General features: G+C 37.1%; 2 protein-coding genes across 2 annotated transcripts in view; both read right to left on the reverse strand.

The window, feature by feature from the left end:
* Nucleotides 1-22,031, reverse strand: part of LOC309494152 (uncharacterized protein) — a 336,845-nt gene that overhangs the window by 251,711 nt on the left and 63,103 nt on the right. The gene's annotated exons all lie outside the window — the stretch shown is intronic.
* The window catches only part of cfap58 (cilia and flagella associated protein 58), a 135,143-nt gene that overhangs the window by 21,806 nt on the left and 91,306 nt on the right, over nucleotides 1-22,031 (reverse strand). The window contains exons 14-17 of the mRNA XM_082163368.1: nucleotides 14,974-15,085; nucleotides 14,771-14,875; nucleotides 3,820-3,939; nucleotides 738-871 (exon numbers count right to left, since the gene is read on the reverse strand). Coding sequence (XP_082019494.1) covers nucleotides 738-871; nucleotides 3,820-3,939; nucleotides 14,771-14,875; nucleotides 14,974-15,085 — 471 coding nt within the window. The remainder of the gene's footprint in view (nucleotides 1-737; nucleotides 872-3,819; nucleotides 3,940-14,770; nucleotides 14,876-14,973; nucleotides 15,086-22,031) is intronic.

The following is a 22,031-nucleotide window of genomic DNA, read 5'->3' on the forward strand; positions in this document are numbered from 1 at the left end:
TGAAGGTCATTTTCTGTCAGAGCCGTGAAATATATGGATACACAGACACCATGCACATACAAACACTATGAGAGCTTTCTGCTGGTCTGACTTAAACCGTGGATATAATGTTACATTTTATGCTGATCTGGGATTAACGTCTTCCACCTGAATCCACATGCACTCACACTGAAATCCTTACACAATGCTATTTTTAAATGCTTACTCATCCTCATTTATGGTGCCTGATGCTTTTAAAGGGGTAGTTCACCCAAAATTGAGAGGTCACTATTCTGCCGGAACTAGACTCGCGTATGCCCGTTTCCGGAAGCCAGTGATTATAGTTTATAAAGTTATAAATATGGATATTTTTCTTACAAAAACCCATCGCTTTGCTTCAGAAGGACTTTATTAACCCCCTGAAGGCGTATGGATTACGTTTATGATGGATGGATGGATGCGCTTTTTGGAGCTTCTAAAAGCTTTATTCACTCCCATTATAAACCTGGGAAGAGCTCGGATAATTTTTTTTATATAACTCCGATTGTGTTTGGATGAAAGAAGAAAGTCATATACACCTAGGATGGCTTGAGGGTGAATAAATTATAGGATCATTTTTGGGTGAACTAACCCTTTAAGCATTAAAAAGTTGTTCTTCTGTGTTACACAGAAGAAAGAAAGTCATACAGGTTTAGAAGAACACGAGGGTGGGTAAATGACAGAATTGTCATTTTTGGGTTAACACTCTTCTTTCTCACCTGTACTCCTGGTCTTTCCGTTTCTGTGCGAGGTATTTTTTCTTGACTTCCTGGAGTTCATGTGCCAAACGTTCGATTTCATACTTGTAGTCTTCTGCTTGGGACTCGTGCATGTTGAGCTCAGCTGTTAAGGCCTGTAGAAGAAATGTAAAAAGGTTGGAGATGAACCCAAAACATGTAAAAAATTGTGTTAGTGCAATCAAAAATCTGACTGGACAAGCTATGTTTGAAACCTTTAAAATAGTTGATATGTGCACGTCTGTGACTTTACGTCATGTAAATTCTGTAATAATGCACTTGGTTGCTGCAAACTTGCTTGCCAACCATAACCAGGTCACCTGCATGAAAAAGTTCATAATGTAATTGTATGAAATTGTACTGTACACATTATAATTTGTTGTACTGAAGTTTAGGCATAATTTAAAAAAAAAAAAAAAAAAAATTATATATATATATATAAATATATATCTGGACAATGAGATTTTTTTAGGCTTTATTTACTTTATGAAAAATATAATTTCTTAGTTTAATTCAGAGGTTAAAAAAAATCTACATTTAGTAGGTTAATTAACTTTCCAGACTAACTGTCAAGTGATAAGCAATATAGCGTTTATTATTTATTGGCAGTTTTTATTTTAGTATTTATTGAACATTACTGGTTTTAATTAAATTATCAATTAATAAAAGCAACACATTCTCACAGTGATTCGCCATGATTAAGCACTCCACGTTATTCCTAACAACACTGGTGTTGGGTGTAATCCATTACCAAGCATTTCAATTCCTGTCATTTCATTATTTTTCTCTTGAAAAAGTAAAGTAAGGAATTACTATTATTTCTTTCTGTAATTTAATTAGTATTTTAATTCAATTCTATATAAAACAATAGTGCATTTCCCATCATAATATGAATGTTATCAAAAAATGTTATGTAACCTTCTCGCTTTAAATAATGGTCAGTCCGAGAATAATTTATGCAATTTTATATTATTTATTTTAAAGAATTTATTTATTTTTTAAAGAAAAAAGGGCAGTTTCATGTCAATGCTTGTATTGTTCAACTGGATTTAGAAAGTAATGTGTGGTAATTTAGTAATGCAATACTTTTTTTTAGAAAGATCTAAGTATTCTAAAAATACACTGTTGAAGATGTTATTAATAGCTAGAAATGAATTACTGAACAACACCTCATAACCATGATAAAACATTAAAAGTAGATAATAGCTTTTATATCCACTGCTTTGGTGCTTCCAGTTATGTTGCACACCCTCTAAATATTGCAAAGCATCTAAGAGCCCATTTGTCAATTACTTTAAAATGTTTCCCAAAGCCGCGCTCACCCTTCAGTAGGCACCTCTTTGCTATAAATGTGTCCTAGTTGTACAGTTGTGATCTATCACTGAGGATGTGTTCGGCTTAACACTCGGTCACCTCATCTCTCCCTCCGAGCCAAAAAAATGGAGTGATTTCCTCTGCGGCATCTCATTGATCTCCGTCAATCTTTGCACATATCAGTCAAGCTCTAATTGTCATTCATCCAATGTGCTCGAAACCACCCACATAGTGCGGGTGACCCAACAGCCCAGAGCTCAGTAATCAAAGGAACAGGAGGAGGAAGATGGACAGGAAGTGAGAGAGGAAAGAGAGAGAGAATCCCATATTTGCAGTGAACAATTTGGAAAGGATTTTGCGCACAGCAGGCATTCATAATGTTTCTGTTCAATGAAAGTTTTTCACTTTAAATGTTTTTCCATCCACAAAATTGAATACAATTAATTTGAAAAAAGAGTTTTAGGTTTTTTTCTGCAACAATTGAAACATTTGTTTTATTGAAATTCAGATTAGGGTGTTGAACTGGGCCAATAATTGCGTTGTTTAACCGACTTTCAAGCAAAAACTGTACTTTTGGCACATATCACTTTTCAAATTAACAAAATACTTCAACTGCTGTGTGGTTTTCATAAAGCGTATAATAATATTCTGACTCGCATGGGTATTTTATAAAGACAAAACTCTGGAAACATTTTCCAAACAAGCATGGAGAGTCAAAAGACCGGTGTTAATTAATGTTAATTTCTTAAAGGGAGGCTGGAGCGGGAGGACACGCTTCAATCAAAACAAAGAACGGGATGATTTTTTCCGTTTGGCTCATTAGTAGGGCTCCTGTTCTAATGTTAATTACGCTGAGCTTTGTTTATGTAAAGCTTTGCCAGTGATGCCTCCGGTGCGTAATTCATTTTAAGCTTGGCAATAAATTATCAGAAAGCCAAACCCCCCTATGCCTACCTTCGGGCCGTTATTTTTAAGTTCAAGGGCGCCAGAGAGTTTTACACTCCACACTGCAGATATTCTAATAGATCAGCTCAGAATTTCTGCTGAGCTAAGGAGTTTTGAGTCTTTAAAGTCTGTTCCGTCCATTTTTTAAAAAGATGGCGAACGCAACGGAGCACTTTCTATATTGTTCTATATTTGCCTCGTTTTCAGATCCAGGGTCAGTTTCCTAGATCCTAATGTTAGCCATTACATGGCAAAAACCTGATCAAAACCCAGCTTAAAGATCAACGTATATCAAGGCCATATGGATATTATAAGGTCACCTAAGGCTCAGCAGAGGCTCATAACTTTTTAACCGCTCTCATCTCTGCTTCTCGCCTTTTTAATAGGACAGGACGAGGCAGCTTAAACCGAACTGACTCATTAAAAATGACATTAGTGGTCGCTGTCTCCAGATGGACCTGAACTCTTAATTAAGTGGTGAAGTAACTAATTATTCATTTTGTGTGATGGTGAGAGGGGGAATAAGGAGACGAGGATGATGGGAGAGGAATGATAGGAGGAATGATTTATGTGAGAAAACCCTTTAGTGAGTGGGAAGTGGAATCTAGCTGACATATCACAGATAAAGGGGGAGGGGGGAGGAGGCTTGGGTGGTCTGTTAATAAATTAATTTAATTATAAAATTTACTTAATTTAATATTTAATTTAAACAATAGCATTACATTAAACTATTTAATTTGGTAAAATTACTTCTTCTTTTTTTATTATACAGAAGAGACTAGAAAAGATGATGTTTTCAAAGCACCTTCAGTTGTTTGGTCTTTTCCCGGAGAGTTCGCTGATAAACCTGCAGTTTTTCTGCTGCCTCCGGACCGGGCTGCCGAGCAAGGATGTGTTTCAGCTCCACGTAAAGTTTCTCTTTCTCCTGCAACCACAAAACACACACACAGCATACAGTTTAACACTAAGTAAATCAAATCAAAGACATTTTAAAGAACCCCTATTATGCTTTTTCGGATATTACATTTCATGTCGTGTGTAATATAGCTGTCTGAGAATGTTAAAGGTCTGCAAAGTTTTAAATATCAAAGTACATGATAAATATATAAATACAAAATAGATTTGTAACATATTTCCATAATGCCAGTCTATGGTCTTCACTGGCTGCCCGCGAACAACATCTACTTTGACCCGTGTTGTGTTGTGTTGTGGACATGTCGAGAAGACGCTGTCCTGAGATGAGGACTCGGCCTCGATTTGATACGATAAAACCAAAGCGGTGAGGTAGGCTTCAGAGCTGAACTTCAGATTTGGTAATGTGTGTTTTTGTTCTGACACAGACAATAATGGTAAGCAATAGACCAATCACAATAGACTCTGCCAACTGACCAATCAGAGCAGAGTAGGCTCTCAGAAAGGAGTTTAGAGAGACCAAATCCTTGATCGAACAACTTTAGACACTGTGGGAATAGAGAAGATGCTGCAATGTATATTATGAGAAAATTAAATCGTTTTTGACCTTGGATGCATGTAAACCTATTGTAGGAGACCTCTAAAACTAAATTAGGAACCATTAATATAGCAAAATAGGGGCACTTTAAATGTGAAGTACCGACAAATTCAATTCAATTTAAATTAATTTAAGCAAATAGTACTTGTTAACATTTTCACTACTGTTATTTTTATTTTTTTATACAAACAGTGATAAATTATAGCGCTGTTATTCCAAATATTCGAAATAAATGGAATGAATTTGAGGACCATAATTAACTCTACATGATGAAATAGATCTTCTAAAACAATGTGAACGTTCTCTGATATGCTAAAAATCTGTCACTGAATAGAAGCATTTTTCCCCTTGAAAAGACTTAAAAAGATATTTTGTTAGTTCATAGTGAGTTCAGAGCATTATTGAGAGATCTTTTGTTTATTGTTAGTCGTACGATCAAAAGCAATGAAGTTATTTTTCAGTGTCACATCACAGGAAAAAGATACAGCTGGATTCAGGGGACTGACAGCTAATTCATTTTGGAAGCTAGTTAATTATCCAAGTGTGTGGAGGAAAGAAAGATGTATAACTAAGACTCCATCGCAGTGCTGACCAAGTGATGACACACACACACACACACACACACACACACACACACACACACACACACACACACACACACACACACACACACACACACTCACACACACACGGATCATCAATGTTGCTAATTAGAGAGGGAGTCCTGACGAGTTTGAACTCATAATGCTAATAAATGCAGCCTGTCTGGTGTCTAAAATGATTACTAATATAAAGGCTCTGAATTTTCCATGGAATATAAATGATGTGCCACAGGAGAAATCATGAATTCAGGGGGTTTAGGACGTCTAAAAGAAGATCTCTCATGATCAAAAGGTCCGGGATTCAAAATGAAGACACACTCATGGCCTCGACAACCACAAAACTGTTCTTTGTCTCAAACACGTTACTCGTACGTTACACATGCACACACACACACAGACTATAGATTTATTGCAAAGCCAAAAGCTTAACACATTATTCCTCTGAAGCTTCCAGTATTTTTCTCAAGATATTTTCTGTCCTTTCTCAGTTCCTTCACAGCCATGGTGGCCGTCTCTTCACAATTCCATCAATAGTGAAGTGAGCGTGTGCGATAGCGAATGAATGATTTATGACTGAGAGGCGTCTGGACTTTAATACACTGACTTTTATAGGATCACAACAAGTCCGAGATCAAACCCAGTCTCAGACTCCACCTTACACCAACTCTCTGTCTCAAGCAAACATCTGAACTCATAGCGCTTTATCAAAGAATACATCACTTTAGCACCCAAAAACATTTTCATGGCCAGACATGGGCTGAGCTTTGATAATGCTAATGCAGTTACACGTGTGATCAATGGAGACCCAAATACCTGTCTATTTCAGTCTTTGTCTTTTATTCTGCCTGTCTTACTATATTTATCATACATATAACACCTAGAATGACACATTTTGGGGCTTTATTTCTCAGAGGAAATGTTTTATTGCTCCGAGTTTAGTTTTTCACAATGCCTCTTGCATACAGATCTTAAATGGATTGTTTCAGGTTCAATACAAGTGAAGCTCTTTTGAATTACTTTTCTCAGACTGATGACCGCAGACCTTCCTATCTGGGCAAATCTGAGCACAGTTTGTGACATTGTCGAGATCTCTTCTCAAGCTTTATAAAAGATAAATGTTCAATTACTAGTCTGTCTGCTTCTCAAGAGAAAATAACTGGATTTCATCCACATATTTGAATGCTCTTTGTTTTTAATATTGAATAATAAATGTTGTATAGAAACACCAAAATGTAAATAAAATTCCCCAAATGCACATAAAAACATACATGCTATCTTGAAGTGGATTAACCTTTTATTTTCTACACTAACATTCAAAAGTTTGGAGTCAGTAATGTTTTTAAGAAATGAATTATTTTATTCAACAAGAATGCATTAAATTGATCAAAAGTAACATATAAGATTTAAACTTCAAATAAATAGTGTTTCAAAAAGCATAACGCATCACCACATGACTATTAAGCAGCACAACTGTTTTCAACATTGATAATAATAAGAAATGTTTCTTGAGTACCAAATATTATATATTAGATATTACATTATATTAGAATGATTTCTGAAGGATTATGTGACACTGAAGATAGAAGATAGATATTCAAACAGAAAATAGTCATTATAAAGTATAATAATATTTCATTATATTCCCTTTTTTTAATTAAACAAATAAATGAAGCCTTGTTGAGCATAAGAGACTTCTTTCAAAAACATTTGAAAAATCTCACGACCCCAAACTTTTGTGAAGACACTATGATAAAAACACATTTACAAAATATGTTTCTATTCTACTAATTTCTATATTGCAAGCATTAAAATAACTAGTATTTTGTTCTTATTTGCAGATTGCTTTCGCAATATTCCGTTTTTTGCAACTCGATTCAAAATATAGAAATATAGCAACAAAGTTCGTCTAGACTCTAGAGTGTCTGAGTGAATCTATAAAGATGAAACCATCATCTGAGGCCCTGTCCCAAATGGCACCCTAAACACTTGGGTCACGGTGTACACGGCAGCCATTTTAAGACTACAAAACCATACTTGCATATGAAGTGTGCCATTTAGGCCGTGTGTCCACCAAAGGGTTTTTTCACGTGGCTGGCGTATTTTTCCAATTGTTTTCAATGGGAGCGCCACGTTTTTTAAACGGCATGAGCGTAACGAGGCGCTGAACGTTTTTTTTTCACGCAAGCGCTGAGCGCCCGGCGTTTTTTAGCGGTCGCCGAGAGTTCAAGAATGTTCAACTTTGGGTAAAACGCAGCGCTCATCACTGTCACTTTTTATCCAACCGTCCAAACACAGTTGAGGAGGGGCGGGACTAATACCACACCGACCAACCGCCACATTCTGCTTGTACAACGTCAACAGATGACAACAACAAGCATAATAACAGGGCAAAATCCTTTAAAACAAGAGCCAGAGAAAATATGTTACATTGTATCGACATTTTAATGTAGAATCACCACAGAAACAAAATTTGTGTGAAATGAGATACTAGTAAAACTTTCGCGGATATTCCGTATCAAGCAAAGCGTCTCAATTGAAAAAAATGCTGCGCGGCCAAAACGCTCTCAAGCGCCTATAGCTAGGCGTTTTCAGCAGAGCGGTGGACACACGGCCTTAGGATGGGGCCTGAAATTCTAGACATAGAACCTCTATTCTTAGACATAGGTAAAAACATACAGATCAAATGATCTACTGCAAATCAAAGCCAATGTCACCTGCTTCTAGATAATGATAGTGATTAAAATGTGCTTTTGCCTGCTGAATAGAAAAGCATCGTCTATAAATATGATCTGAATTTCTCCATCCTCCCTGATTCAGAGGAAATGACAAAGAATATCTGGCTCTCAATTCAAAGACCGAATCATGGATCCTTCAAATCCTCATCTCTCGATATTCTCGCTCACTTTCTTTCTCTTTCACTCATTTCCATCTCTCTCTCACCCAATCTCATATTTAACAGCATGTCTACAGTCACCATCTTACGTAAGAAGTATTTTTACACCTTGCAAACAAAGGAAAGGGAACAAACAAGAAGTTGTTGCTTAGCTTCATTCTGACTTCATTTCCGCTATATCAGACTGAATAATCGTAGAGGGCCATGTGACACGGAGAACACCTGAAGCTTCAGCGCGATCGGGACGACGAGCACGATTTAAAAGCAAACAGATGTTCTGTGTGTCACTCCATTCAGAAATGAAGACATGCTGTGACTGACAGTGACGGGAACATACTCTCAATTTTCACCCCCGCAACAGTTTTCTCTGCCAAAGATTTCGGACGACAATTGCACGTCTACCGGCTTCCGACCTGTCGTGTCTTACGGCAGAGATATCCTCCCTTGACAGCTAGAGAAGATTTTGACAATCACAATGGTTTTATTGTGTTGTTGTTGCTGTCATGTAAAAACTTCTGTCACAAAAGAGTGGAAGCAAGCGTTCGTGACGTGACTCAATTGGTGGGTCACAGGTCTGATAAGGTCAAAAACAGCACAAACGGGGGAAAAACGATAAATGCAAGTCTTAAAGTAATACATTTAGCTAGATGCTAACACTTAAATGGCTTAAAGTCGACATTATTTCTATGGCAATCGAGAGAAGGCCACATTCTATCAATAGAACCTAAGTTGTATTTTACCCTGAATATTCCTCATAACCTTAAGCTTATAAAACTATTTTTGTCCATTTTACTAAGCTAACAAGCCAATCAAATCATGCTCTTGTGCATTTAACCACATTTTAATTTAAAACAACTAAAGAAATCCATTAAAATGTGAAATGTAATTGGCCACATGTACAATCATTCATCCTTTAAATCACAAAGCTTTTGCGAAAATAATAAACAAATGCTGGCGGTGGCTGGCAACTTTTTTCAAAAACGCAGGCGGGGAAAGAGTTTGGAAGCTTGTTTATGCCACAGAATAAAACATTTTAAAAGATAATTGCTACTTTTTATCTCACTTATTTTTATCACACATCTTTATTTCTCAGAATTGCAAGATATAAAGTCGCAACTGCATGTTGTAAAGTCAGAATTTCGCTATATAAAGTCACAATTGCATGTTATAAAAGTAAGAATTGTGAGATATAAACTCGCAATTGTGAAAACAAACCCACAATTCTTACTTTTTCTCAGAATTGCATGTTTATATCATGCAATTCTGACTTTATAGTGCGCAATTCTGACTTTAAAACTCGCAATTGCGACTTTATATCTCTTCTGAGATCTCCTCTTTTTATTTTGTATTCTGTGGTGGAAACAAGCTTTCATAAAAGAGTTATGGGATCCCCACTAAATGCCATAAGTTCTGGACATGTCCATGACACTATCAGTTCATAGCAGTGTGTACTTAACAGGTTAGTCTGTGTAAGCAGCGAGAGAGCTCGAAGCTGGACTGAAGTGCTTGAAAGACAGTAGCGTTGAAGGAAGTGCTCAAGCATGAGCTTTGGAAATTAGAGGTCATGACCTTGCTCTGATTGCTGGATCTTCTGCAATACAAAATAATGCTTTCTTTTCTGTTTTACCCACTTGCTCAGAAAACTCAATCTAACTCTGCGGCTCCTGATTCGAAAGTTTCGCTGACCTTACGACTCATCTGTGATATGATGCATAATTATAGTGTTATATTACATTATCTGTAGGGCATAATAAACCCGCTGTTTGTTGCAAAGGTAACGCAACCCTTCCTGTCGTACCTCAGCTGGTAATACGGTCATTGGGCCACCATATCTTGCGGCCACTATGCATGATAAAACAGCTGACCGCTAATCGCCAGTCCAGATTTGCCTGCACGAATATTAACCGACATGATATGCTCCGTGCCTCTTTTATTACTGCACTGCCTCAATGCAAATAATGCAACAATTAGAGTCTGTGTCTGTGCGAAAAACATCGCCTGGTCTTTGTCTGCTGTAAAGTAGTGCATTGTGAATACTTCAAGATCTATAATGGGTATTATATTCAAAATGGAGCCTGTCCCGCATCCTTTCTAAATCACAAGTGTCTTCCGTCTACAGAAGTGCAGCATTGTCTTGACTGCAATGGCTTTTTGCTATTGTGTCCTAAACGGTGCTATATTGTACACGCTGTCACAATCTTCACTGCAAACAGCTACAAAACAATTCAACAATGCCCTTCTTTCATGACGGCTGTTTTAAAAGGCATCAAATGCAGCTCACACACAGCGCTAAAGCCGATACACAGAGATGTGCCTGAGCGACTTCATAATTACACAGTGAGTTATAGGGGTGTTGTAAGGCAGACAGCTTTAACCTAATTAGCACTGAACCCCAATGTTCACTTATACTTCCACGCATACAATGTGTGCATAAAAAGCTGGAATCAGTTGGAGTCCATTAGCAAATGAAGTTGTGAGAAATCGTGCATAGAGATACGCAATGCTGATTAACTTGTGTATCCTAAAAGTTGTTCATAGTGGCATCAAACAGAATTGAAAAAAACAACAATAATAATATGAATCCAAACATACAGAAGCACACAGAGATTAATATAATGGTAACACTTTACAATAAGGTTCATTAGTTAACATTAGTTAATGTATTAACTAACACCATGAGCAATACATTTGTCTTAACCTTTGTTAACGTTAGTTTTATTTTTAATTTTAATAAAGTATTAGTAAATGTTGAAATTAACATTAACAAAGAATAATAAATCTGTATACGTGTAGTTCATTATTAGTTCATGTTAACTAATGTAACAAAAATAAAGAAGTGTGAAGTGTGAAGAACGTTTCGACCCTCAGGTCTTCATCAGGCACAATATCAATGTGAAGTGAAAACAACTTTAATTGATATTGTGCCTGATGAAGACCTGAGGGTCGAAACGTTGCCTTTTTTAATAAAATCCATTTGGAAGCAGTTAACATCAGTGTGCGGACTTCACACTTCTTTATTTTTGTTTATATAACTCAGTTGTCCTGCACCTGAGCCCAATCTGGGTGTTTGGGATGTGCACACCAGCTTTGTTTTTGATTCTCAACTAATGTAACAAACCTTATTGTAAAGTGTTACCAATATAATATATTAAAGACTTATCTTTGCATGTACACTACTGTATAAAAGTGTTTTTTTTTATGTATTTCTTTTATGCAGCAAGGATGATCAAATGTGACAGTAATGACACCTATAATTTTACCAAAAAAAATTATTTCAAATAAATGCTGTTCTTTTAAACTTTCTATTCATCAAAGAATCCTGAAAAACTATACCCTGATTTCCACCAAAAAATTATAATAATTTAAGCAACAATAATAAGAACATTTTCTTGAGCACCACATCAGCATATGATTTCTGAAGGATCATGTGACACTGAAGACTGGAGTAATGATGCTGAAAATTCAGTTTTGCATCACAGGAATATGAACAGAGAACAGTTATTTTAAACTGTAATAATATTTTTACTTAATGTTTGATCAAATAAATGCATACGATTTTGCTTATGTATCATGATCGCGAAAAAATCTTAAAGGTATAGCGGAGGATCTTTCCAAATTTTAGATAAGACCCGCCCTCTCCACTTTTTGAAAAGTTTGATTGATTCACCAGAATGATTGACAATTAGGAGGACCAATAGTTTAGACTACCCACCAGGAAGTAAAACATCCTCCGCTATACCTTTAATAAAGCAAGCTTGAGTTATTTTCAATTTACTCAGAAAAGACAAGGGGTTTATCTTGCACTTTAAGCCTAATTCAAGGTTTCTTACTCCTCTTTATAAAATTCAATTATAAGAGAAAAAAATAAACAATTTGAATGAAAACTTTAAAGCTACACTGTGTAATTTTTTAAGTTGATTCTTAGCAAAAAACACTTTGTTCTTTCAAAATGATATGTGCTCATTAATGTGTAATTACTTCTACCAACTAATCAAGTACTCTCGTAAGCGTAGAATCTGCCGTTTAGAGGACATACGAGCGAGTCGCTCGAATGGCGGCAGCCATGTTGCGCCTCCATCTTGAAAATACATTAGCCAAAGAGGGACATACCTGGAAATTCAAGCTTCGCCTTTCGCGTTTTTACACTCAGTGGCACCGTGACGAATGCAAGGGGGAGATTACTCGCGACTGCCGGCAGATTTGAATTAATACGGCAACCGTAGGAGTTAAAACGCCCTCGGAATGGGAGGGGCTAGAAAGTAATATTCAGTTGGTAGTCATAAACAATTTCACCGCAAGATGGGAGAAAATCCTACACAGTTTAGCTTTAAAGTCGACATGAAATCAAAGTTGACCCTATTTACTTTGTTAGCGCATATTACTAGTCTTGTGGTGAGCAATTCATCCGTGCAAGTTAATACACAAAAAATTAGTTTGCCGTGGTAATCTTTAATCAAAATCTGAAAAGTTACTTCCGGTCTGGAATGGCGTCCCTTTTCTGATGACGACAGTTTGACGGCTTGGGTTGAAAACGCTTAACCACTCCCCGCAAACCGTTAGTCTGCTATGAGCGAGAGATGGAGAGGAGGAGCGCTAAAGTAAAACCCTGCCCTCTGTTCAATATTCCGTTTCACTTGGAAATACGTCACAAGACTGGAGAAAAGTCGTTTGCAACTTCCGGTTCATGGGGACTTTAACTGAAAAATTTACAAAACGCGGAAAAACAAATCGGCAACAATGATCAACGATGCCCTTCTTATTTTTGTAGATATCTTTACTGTATAAAATGAAACACTACATGGCTCTAGTACAGAGAGCTAAAATGTCCATCCAATTTAATTTAGGTGGTACAATGTTACAGTGCAATTATAGTGGGTTTTGAATTCAGTTTAGGAAGAAAAAGAACACATGATTTGATATGATCTAATACCTAAAAACGGTTAAGCTTCATTTGATTCAGACAGTGAAAGGAACCTCACTGTCTGTCTGGCTGATGTTAATGGCATTTTGAAAGCCCATTTTATCATTTCCACTGCATCTGAACTCAAGATCCGAAGTGGAAAAAAACTCTTAACACCATCAAACTGAACATCACAGTCCATGCCTACACGTCTTGTAATGGCGAAAGTAAAGTAGACAGCTACTCCTGGAACATTTTGTCTGTCTCTTTCAGACAAACTGAGAACTTTCCGTCTTATTCATTCCCTCTCTCGGTTCTATAACGTGTCTACTTAGCTGCTTTGGCGCCACCATTATAGTCCTCACACAAACCGAATCAATTAAAAATCTCAGATACAAAAGCAAGAAAGCATACAAAGTTACCCTAGTCGCTCTCTCCATCTCTCCATTCATAACCTAATCAGAGATTTCAAGTGCATTTATGTATACAAATGTTGCTCCCTCAAGAAGCCCTGCTCGAGCACCTGCTACATCTGAGCAATCACATTTGTTTCTAGTCTGAGCAATGAACAGCACGGATCACTTCATTTCAGATAATGGAGGGCTCTCTGAATACTACACACACCACACACAAGGACAAACACAGGGAAATGACTCTGCTTCATGGGAAGTTCTAGGCTGTAATGTAAGTAAGGCAAGGCTAAACATATAAATAAGAGACTCTGCTTGTTGTGTATTATTGAATTAAATGGCAGAAAGGTCAACGAAGACAATCCCATACATTAAAAAATGTGTCTTTCTCTCAGTTCACAGTATATTTTAAAAATATACTCTTTAGTCAAAATGACTTATTATCAGTCCAGGCAGAAAATGCTGACTTTTTCATAGTTTGGAGGAAAATCTAAAGAATTCTGTGGAATGGATTTTAATATGATAAGAGTAGAGAGAGCTTTACTGTTATTAGGCACTGAAAGCATTATCAAATTAGTCCAAATATGTAATAATGGAACAAGCCAGGCGCAGAGGATGTGTAAAACTAATGGTGGACATTCTGATTATGTAGAGCTTTCTGCAAAAGTCCTACAGGCACAGAATAACAAAAAGTTATTATTATAGTGGAAACGTAATGCATTAAGTTAAGAAAAATGCCGGATAGACCCCAGTGTCTTGATAACTTGATAATAACTCAAGATCGATTTATCAAGAAATCCTTTTCTTTTTTTTCATCTTGTTCACAATAAATAAGTGAATACACTTATAATACACAAATAAGTGAATACACACTACCATTCAACATTTTGTGTTAGTAAGAACGGTCGGTTTAATATCTCTGAAAGAAGATCAAACATACATAACAGTATCCGTTCTGTCAAATCGATTAATCGTGATCAGTCTCATCTACTGTGACATAAGTTTTAGTTTACATAATATGTGTGTGTGTATATATATATATATATATTTTATATATATATAAATATACATATAAATATGTGTGTGTGTATATACTGTATATGTGTGTATATATATATATATATATATATATATATATATATATATAATATATATAGTTGTAGCAAATGCTGACTTGATGCTCAAGAAATATTCTATGATGCACAGTGTTCATTTAAAATATCATTGTAACAATGTAAAAGTCTTTATTGTCACTAATGATTCTTCTAATGTATTTTTGATGAAGGAAAGTAATCATTTTTAAAGAAAGGAATCAATCTAACATTTCAACTAATGGTGTGATTCGGGGATGGGACAATCTGTTTGTCTGACCAATGACAGGCAAGGCAGAAGGGGCACTAGGATTGTTCTATTACTAGTACCAATGAGAGAATCTTTTTACCTGTAGCAGAAGCTCTTTCTCCACAACCTCCTGAGTCTTAGCTATCAGCCTCCGCTGCAGACAATGAATCTTCTGAATCAATTCGAAGGTGCTTGGATCAGTTGCCTAAACAAAAGAGAGATTTTAGAAGCAAAATCTAACTGTTTTGGAAGACTTTACTGATAATACGACTGTTTCGGCAACATGCCAATATAAGTTCATACCTCCATTTTCCTCCAGTGGTGTATATTTATGGGATTTTTGAGCTCATCTTCCAGAGCACGACATCTTGTCCTCTCTTTCTGCAACTCCCTCTGCATATGAAACACTTCCTGTCTGCCATCAGAACAAAAGCACACCGGTAAAGTAACTCTGGCTCTGGTTTTCAGGCCATAATAAAAGCAACAATAACCTACTAATTTATAGTCAGTCATTTAAAGTCCCCTGCATTCTGGCAGGACGTTACAGCACTTTGAAAAATGAATTTGAACGAGAGGATATAAAGGCATGCAATTCACTTATTTACTTATGCATCACAACAGGCACAAACAGGGAAATGCAAACAAGAGGGTGAATGGGAGTGAGTGGGAGAAACAAATCTCTTGGATCTCATATTGACAGGTTATGGCTCACAACATAATCCTAGCTGACCTTTTCATCTCTGCACCGAGCTTGTTGAAAAGACATTTGTAGACATGCACGCTTTTCTATAGACGTACATGCAGGATGCATTCTATCATTCTGAGCTGCTTTATGGTTGGTCTATGTACACATTTGCTGCGTAGTCTCGCTGTTTATCCGGTTAAAGCCGGCATGAAATGGAAGTTGTGTCTTTTTTCCCTATTTTGAAAAATCTGAGTGAAACGGCTTCTTGAACAGGAAAAAATGTAGGGTGTCCATCTGGAATTTATTGAATTGTTGTTGTTTCCTATTACTGTGATCTCATGTGAGTGACAGGTAAAAACATAAGAATTATCAATTTTGGTTTCAAAGCTAGTGTTTCGAAGGAAATTTGAGCAGTGTTCACCACCACAATGCCATGTTGTGGATGGTTGTCAGTGCTTTGCAACACAGTTGCTGATGTTTTGAGAGGTTGCTTTTGAGAGATGGCTTGGGTCCCTCCCTCAATGCAAGTTCCCTCTTTCATCTTTTTTATTGTCTGCCAGTAAACTGTAAGTCTGATCATAAAGAAAAGAAATAATGAACCTCACCTTATCTAGTGCTGCTATAAATGGACCAATCAGACCAATCAAAACTTGGGGTTGCGGTTCAAGTATACTGAGTGTTTACTGTAATTTTTGTCTGTTACAGTGTCTGATGCCAAAGTAATCATGGACAACTAGCGAAAAGATCTCTGCGTTCTGCTCTGTTTTGTTGCATTTCACCCACCTGTTATTTCTCACAACACTGTACCACATATGTACGCCACCCTACAGTTAGTTTTCTCAGTCACTTTGGTTCATTTCTCAGATCACAACTGAAATTCTCAAAACAATTTCTTCAATCTCCACATCATCTACAGTAGTAACTTGTGCAGAATGTTCACATTATATAAAAGCAATTTCTCATCCATTTGAACAAGTTGTAAATGATTTGATATATTCATGCAATTTATTTTGTACAGTTGTCTGCTGTTTCCTACATTATCAATTGCTAATGTCATGTTTCTTAAAATGTATTATACTGGTTCTCTGTTAAAGTCTTACATGAATCTTGACATTGTCATCCTGGAATATGGCCATGATGTGTTTTCCTACATGGTTGTTTTAAGAAATGAAAAGCTACACACTCCATCAATCAGGGTTAGAAGAACTGTTGGCAAATATATATCATGATAGAAACATAATAACCACGGCAATAATTATCCAATCATAGACACTTAAGCATTTGCCAAATTAAATCCAAACAGCAACTTATTTTTGGCTGGGCAGTGTATATTTTCTATACATTTTTCAGACTTTCTTGTAAATGTGTCCTGAATTGATGAATTGTGCGGGTGAATCTGGAATTTCACTAATGAAGGGGAATGTAATGCATTAGATCAATTAATGATCAACCAGTTCTCTAAGGGCGCTTTCACACTGGCAGTTTAGTGCGGACCGGGGCACGGTTCGCATGAAAAATCGCTAATGTGAACGCTGTCATCGGACCCGGGTGCGCACTAGAGTACCGAACCCGAGACTACCTGGAGGAGGTGGTCTGAGCTCGGTTGCTCCCGAACCGTGGCGCGGTTCGCGTTAATGTGCAAGCAACACGGACTCGGGTGCGCGCTTGTTCAGGAAGTATAGTATCCCGCGCATGCGTATCACTGTCGCATCAGTGAAAAATCTTCTGCGAGCAGCAGAAACACGGCGTCCCCTGGATATGTGCTGAATAACACCATGTAATGAACATAAACGTAGTTGTCTCTCACTATGTTGTGCATAATAGCACCAAAAAAACAGACAAATTACAGCTATGCTCAGTCGAGTTGTATTCTCCATGCGTTTTCCGTGTGCGTTTGCGATGACGTAAGATCACTGCAAACGCACCTGGGTTCGATACAACTAATTGAGTGTGAAACCAGACCAACGCTGCGGGGGGCGCCGGGAACTAGCGCACTCGGGTTCGGACCGCAGCAAACGAACCCAGTGGAAAAACGCCCTAAAATAGCTCACAGATGCATGTCATAAATCTTCAATTGGAAAGCACATATAGACAGAGCACAACACAGAATTACAATTTCTTATAATGAAAGAACAACCAGGAAACTAACAGGGTCAACAGCCATGAAGAAGTAGAGGAGTAAGAATGTATGGTGGAAGGGAGGCAAAACAGAGGAAGAGGTTCTCAATCATGACCTTACAATGGCTGACGTGGGTCGAAAGGTGCAACCGAATGTTGGGAAAACAACCGTTTCCTCAATCATTCAAGCATTTCGTAGACAAAACAGGTATGTATTTATATGTGCTATGTATGTAATACTGTATACTTACTGTAATGCTTCATATTACACTTGCATTTTACAGTATATAGTAAATGCACTTATTACAGATACATACAATATCATAATCACACAAGCATGCATACACATGTATATAAAGGATTCAAGAAATGCACCAAAGCACCAGAAAAACTGTAATGCAAGTTCAGGCACTGCCAGCATGTTCACTGGGTGTTATAGTGATTCAACTCTGCAAATAAACAACTTGAAAGCTCCATCAGCAAACCTATTAGCACTAGTGGCTTGCCAGAGTCTGGGAAAAGCAAATTACACTATTTCAGCCACAATAGAAAAGCCTCTTGAAAATAAATAAATGACAAAATCATCTCTAAGGACACACATGCACACAAAACATCTTCCTGGCAGAAAAAAAGGCAGAAAAGTGGATGAAAGGGGGATAAAATAAGAAAGATATGACAGATTTTTAGGTCATTTTATCTAATATTTTGTCAAGGGTGTGTTAATGTCCCCTTTTAAACAAAGTGACTTCCCCTCTCTCTTGAGGGCGGGACAACCTGTCACTCACAGGTTCGCAACAGTAGCAAACCACAAACATTCAAACAATTCCCAATGGACCAAATCAAGTCCCGCCCTACATTTTTTCTTGTTTGAGAAGCCGTTTCACTCAGATATCCGTCACAAGTGGCTAAAAAAACTATTGCAACCTTCGTTTCATGTCAAATTGAAACAAACACCAACTAATTTTCTTTTTCTTTTTGATGCTATAGTAACTTTCAGTAAGAATAAATTAGTTTTTTTTTTGTATATCCTGAAACCATAAAAAAAACCTTTAAAGTTTATTTAAGGGGGGTTTAGCCCTTGTATCCTAGAGATGACAGAGCTGTAACCCAACCGAGTGCTAAACCGAAATGATACGATACTCCGTTTAAACAGTATGTCCTAGAACTTTTTTCTCTGAAGCAACAGAGAGAGATGGATGATGATAATGCACAGCTCATTTACCTGAGTGCAATGCAGGTTGAGTTTATGATGGTGTTAGCGATTAGCATCAGTAAGTCATTTCCTTTGAGGGGAAAAATACGCTATTACTAAAATCTTCAGTGTAGTGTCATTTCATCTGGCAAGTAAATTGGAGAGGTTTTTGAAACCGCAGCTGAGCTAAGAAGAAGGTAAGATTGCTTCTAAATGCATGGATTGATTTCTCAAGACCTACCAGGTCTTTTTAGTAATTGATGATTCAGACAAAAGCAATGTTGTTAGTGTTAGCAATGTTTGAGGGAGAAAAATTGCCATTAGCTGTTTGCATGCCTGTCATCTTTATAACCAGCATATTGACCCTGTTCCAAAACCTACTGAGCTACCTAAGGAGACAGTATTTTAAGGTGGCTGATGTGCTCCTCACGCAAAGCCTGTTTTAGATGGTATAAGAACTTAATTTAGCTTTGCATGAACAAACAAGCTCAGTGAAAATATAAGTTTGAGAGGATGGATGATGAATTGTTAATAGAAATGCTTATTATAAACGCTTTTCATTAAACATGTAAATTATAATTAAAAACTGTTTAGTGTAAATTATTTTGCCTAATATTTGTAGGCTAATTTTTATACTTAACAACATCCTAACGTCAAATTCAATTGTGAGTCGACTTGCCCACGTCGTGCGTGGATGTAGAGTGGAAGCTCTCTATTACATATCATGTGTTCATATTTAGGGCCTAAACTGAGTCTAAGTGTCTTCACTGATTAAAATGGATGGCAAGGCAGATAAACAAGACGTCAGGCACTTTGATGTGAAGCAGAATCCTCTTGTACAACTGTTGCGTCATTGTCAGACAACGATGTAACACAGACAAAACACACACACACACCGCTTTTCTAACAGTTCAATAAACAAGATGTTAATGTCAAATAACTTACAGTACATTTTACATTCAATATTTCCAGTTACATTGCCTGTTTTTGTTCCGCCAGTGAAAATATTTCCAAACAAATTCCCAACAAACACTATGTGCTTCGAGCAACGCACAGGCTGTGTCCGAAATCACATATTCTTTTGAGTAAGTACTTATTCTAAATAAGTAATTACTTCACGACCGCTATGTTCTATAGTAGGAATTTGTGTAGCATGAATGTAATCCGGACATACTACATTCGTCATGTTGTCATTATCATGTGACCTACCAGCGTCAGTTGAGTCGCTTCACCTCTATTCACAAATCCTTTTCAATGGCCTCATGGGATGGTAAAGTGTTCATCGTATGCACACTTCAAAATTTCGGTGCAGGAAGTAGGTCATCCAGCTAATTTTTGCCTACTCTTTTATCAATGAATCAATGACTCGCTCATAACAAGGGTCAATTGTTTCATTCCTGAATGAATCAGCTTTATTAAACAAAACTGACAGAACAATTCAGTGATTCATTTTCTTACTGAATAAATTAGCATTTTTTTTTTTAACAAATTATTCAGTGATTAATTCATAAAGAAAGTCATGTCACCACCTACTGGTGTACTGATGTATTGTTCAGAAAGAGTTACTGGAAATTCCCACTAATGCACAGATGGACCATGTCTAGAATGCGCAAACAAAATGTATACATACTGTATTTGAATGTTCATAAATTAAATTCTAACATTCCTGCGTTATTAAGACCAACTTAATCAAGAAAACAGCTTTTAATGAGGTCTATTTTGCATGTTCTTCAAAACAGAAATCTTTTATTGGAATGCAAATGGTAAGCCAAGATTGCCAGCACTACTTCCAAACATTTATCAGGTGAGCAGAAGAATTCTTTCAGGGTTAACTGATCACTCTGCTCAAGACAGGTCTAATCCGACCCTGAAACACAGAGACTTTCTTCACGTTGCACTTCAATTACTCTAGTGCTTGACAAAAGTTTATATCTGGGAAATCCAGCACTTCTGAAAACCAGCATCTTTTCCTGGAGCTTTAATAAAATACTTTTAGTGGCACTCAGTTTCATCTGTTCCAAACAAAAGCTTCTTAGCTTTGTGTGCATTCAAATACATGGCTGTTTTCTACATATAAGACAAAATTCTGTAACATAAAATGTGACACAAGAGCAGACAGTAATTACTGACATCAGTGCTCATATTAATCTTAGTCAATGGTCATTTTACTGCACCTTACAAAGAACAATAGAGCCTTGAAAGAATTTCCTGTCCAGATTGGGGGAAATAAAAGCAGCCTTTTGCTGGCTTTGGCCTTAATTTATGCATTTTAATTCTGTTTTTGGCAAAGCTTTTGTTTTTCTGCTCTCACCATTCTCTCTTCTCAATTGTATTTTGCATAAATACATCACTGTCCACTAAAAGAAAGCAAGCCATCCATCTTTCGCCGTCAACAAATTAATTCCACTGTGACAAATAAATAACTGATTTAGAATGGGGAAAAAAACATGCTTTATTTCAATATGGTTCTCTTTGTGTTTTAGTTTGTATTCCTCTTTCTAGGCATCTTTGCTGTTGTTTCGACTGAGATCTGCATGAAGATACGGAAGGCAGGAAAAAAGAGTGGGTTGGGGTATATAGATTGATTTATTCAGGAAGACAGGATTGATATCAGGGACTTAAACTTTAATCAACACGCTTATAGAGTTCAGGACTCTCGCCCACACACACACATTTCCCTGTGTTGCAGAACAAGTTATTTCCAGTTGCACCACACACATTTTTGCATGCAATAGGAAAAAAGGCATAAAATAAAAGGCAATGCTGTCAAGAACTGGACTTGTTACTATGTACAGGCCCAACTATCATCAGAACCATTAACATTAGCATCCTCCCACTTACTCACAAGTAGCAGGGCCCTATTTTAATTATCTAAGTGCATGGTCTAAAGCGCACGGCACAAGTGCACTTAGGCCGTGCCCGAATCCACTTTTGCTATAACGACGGGAAAAATGGTTGGTGCACCCGGCGCATGGTCTAAAATGGTTGTCCCTATTCTCTTAATGAGTAATGGGTGTGTTTTGGGCGTAACGGAAAAACTGAACGCTTTTCTAGCGAAGAAACGTACCTGCTCGTTCACGAGGTTAAATCGCGCGAGCAGACCATCTACGGGACAAAGTGTACGTGCGTTGTGGACCTGCCTATAGGCGCACATTACTAACACCTAGAAATAACGCCTCTTTAAATAACAAAAAAATTCGCTAAAAAATTCTATTTTTTTGTTATTTAAAGAGCGTGTTAGTAATGTGCGCCTATAGGTGCAATATTGTTTTTTGGTCAATTTCAGTTGCCTCAAAAATAGCAATGCACCAACAATGTACCTGAACACACCTCGTTTTCAGACCAGCAGCCCATGGGCGCACAAAT

The sequence above is a fragment of the Leuciscus leuciscus genome, assembly GCF_965113295.1.
Source record: "Leuciscus leuciscus genome assembly, chromosome: 3".
Lineage (NCBI taxonomy): Eukaryota > Metazoa > Chordata > Actinopteri > Cypriniformes > Leuciscidae > Leuciscus > Leuciscus leuciscus.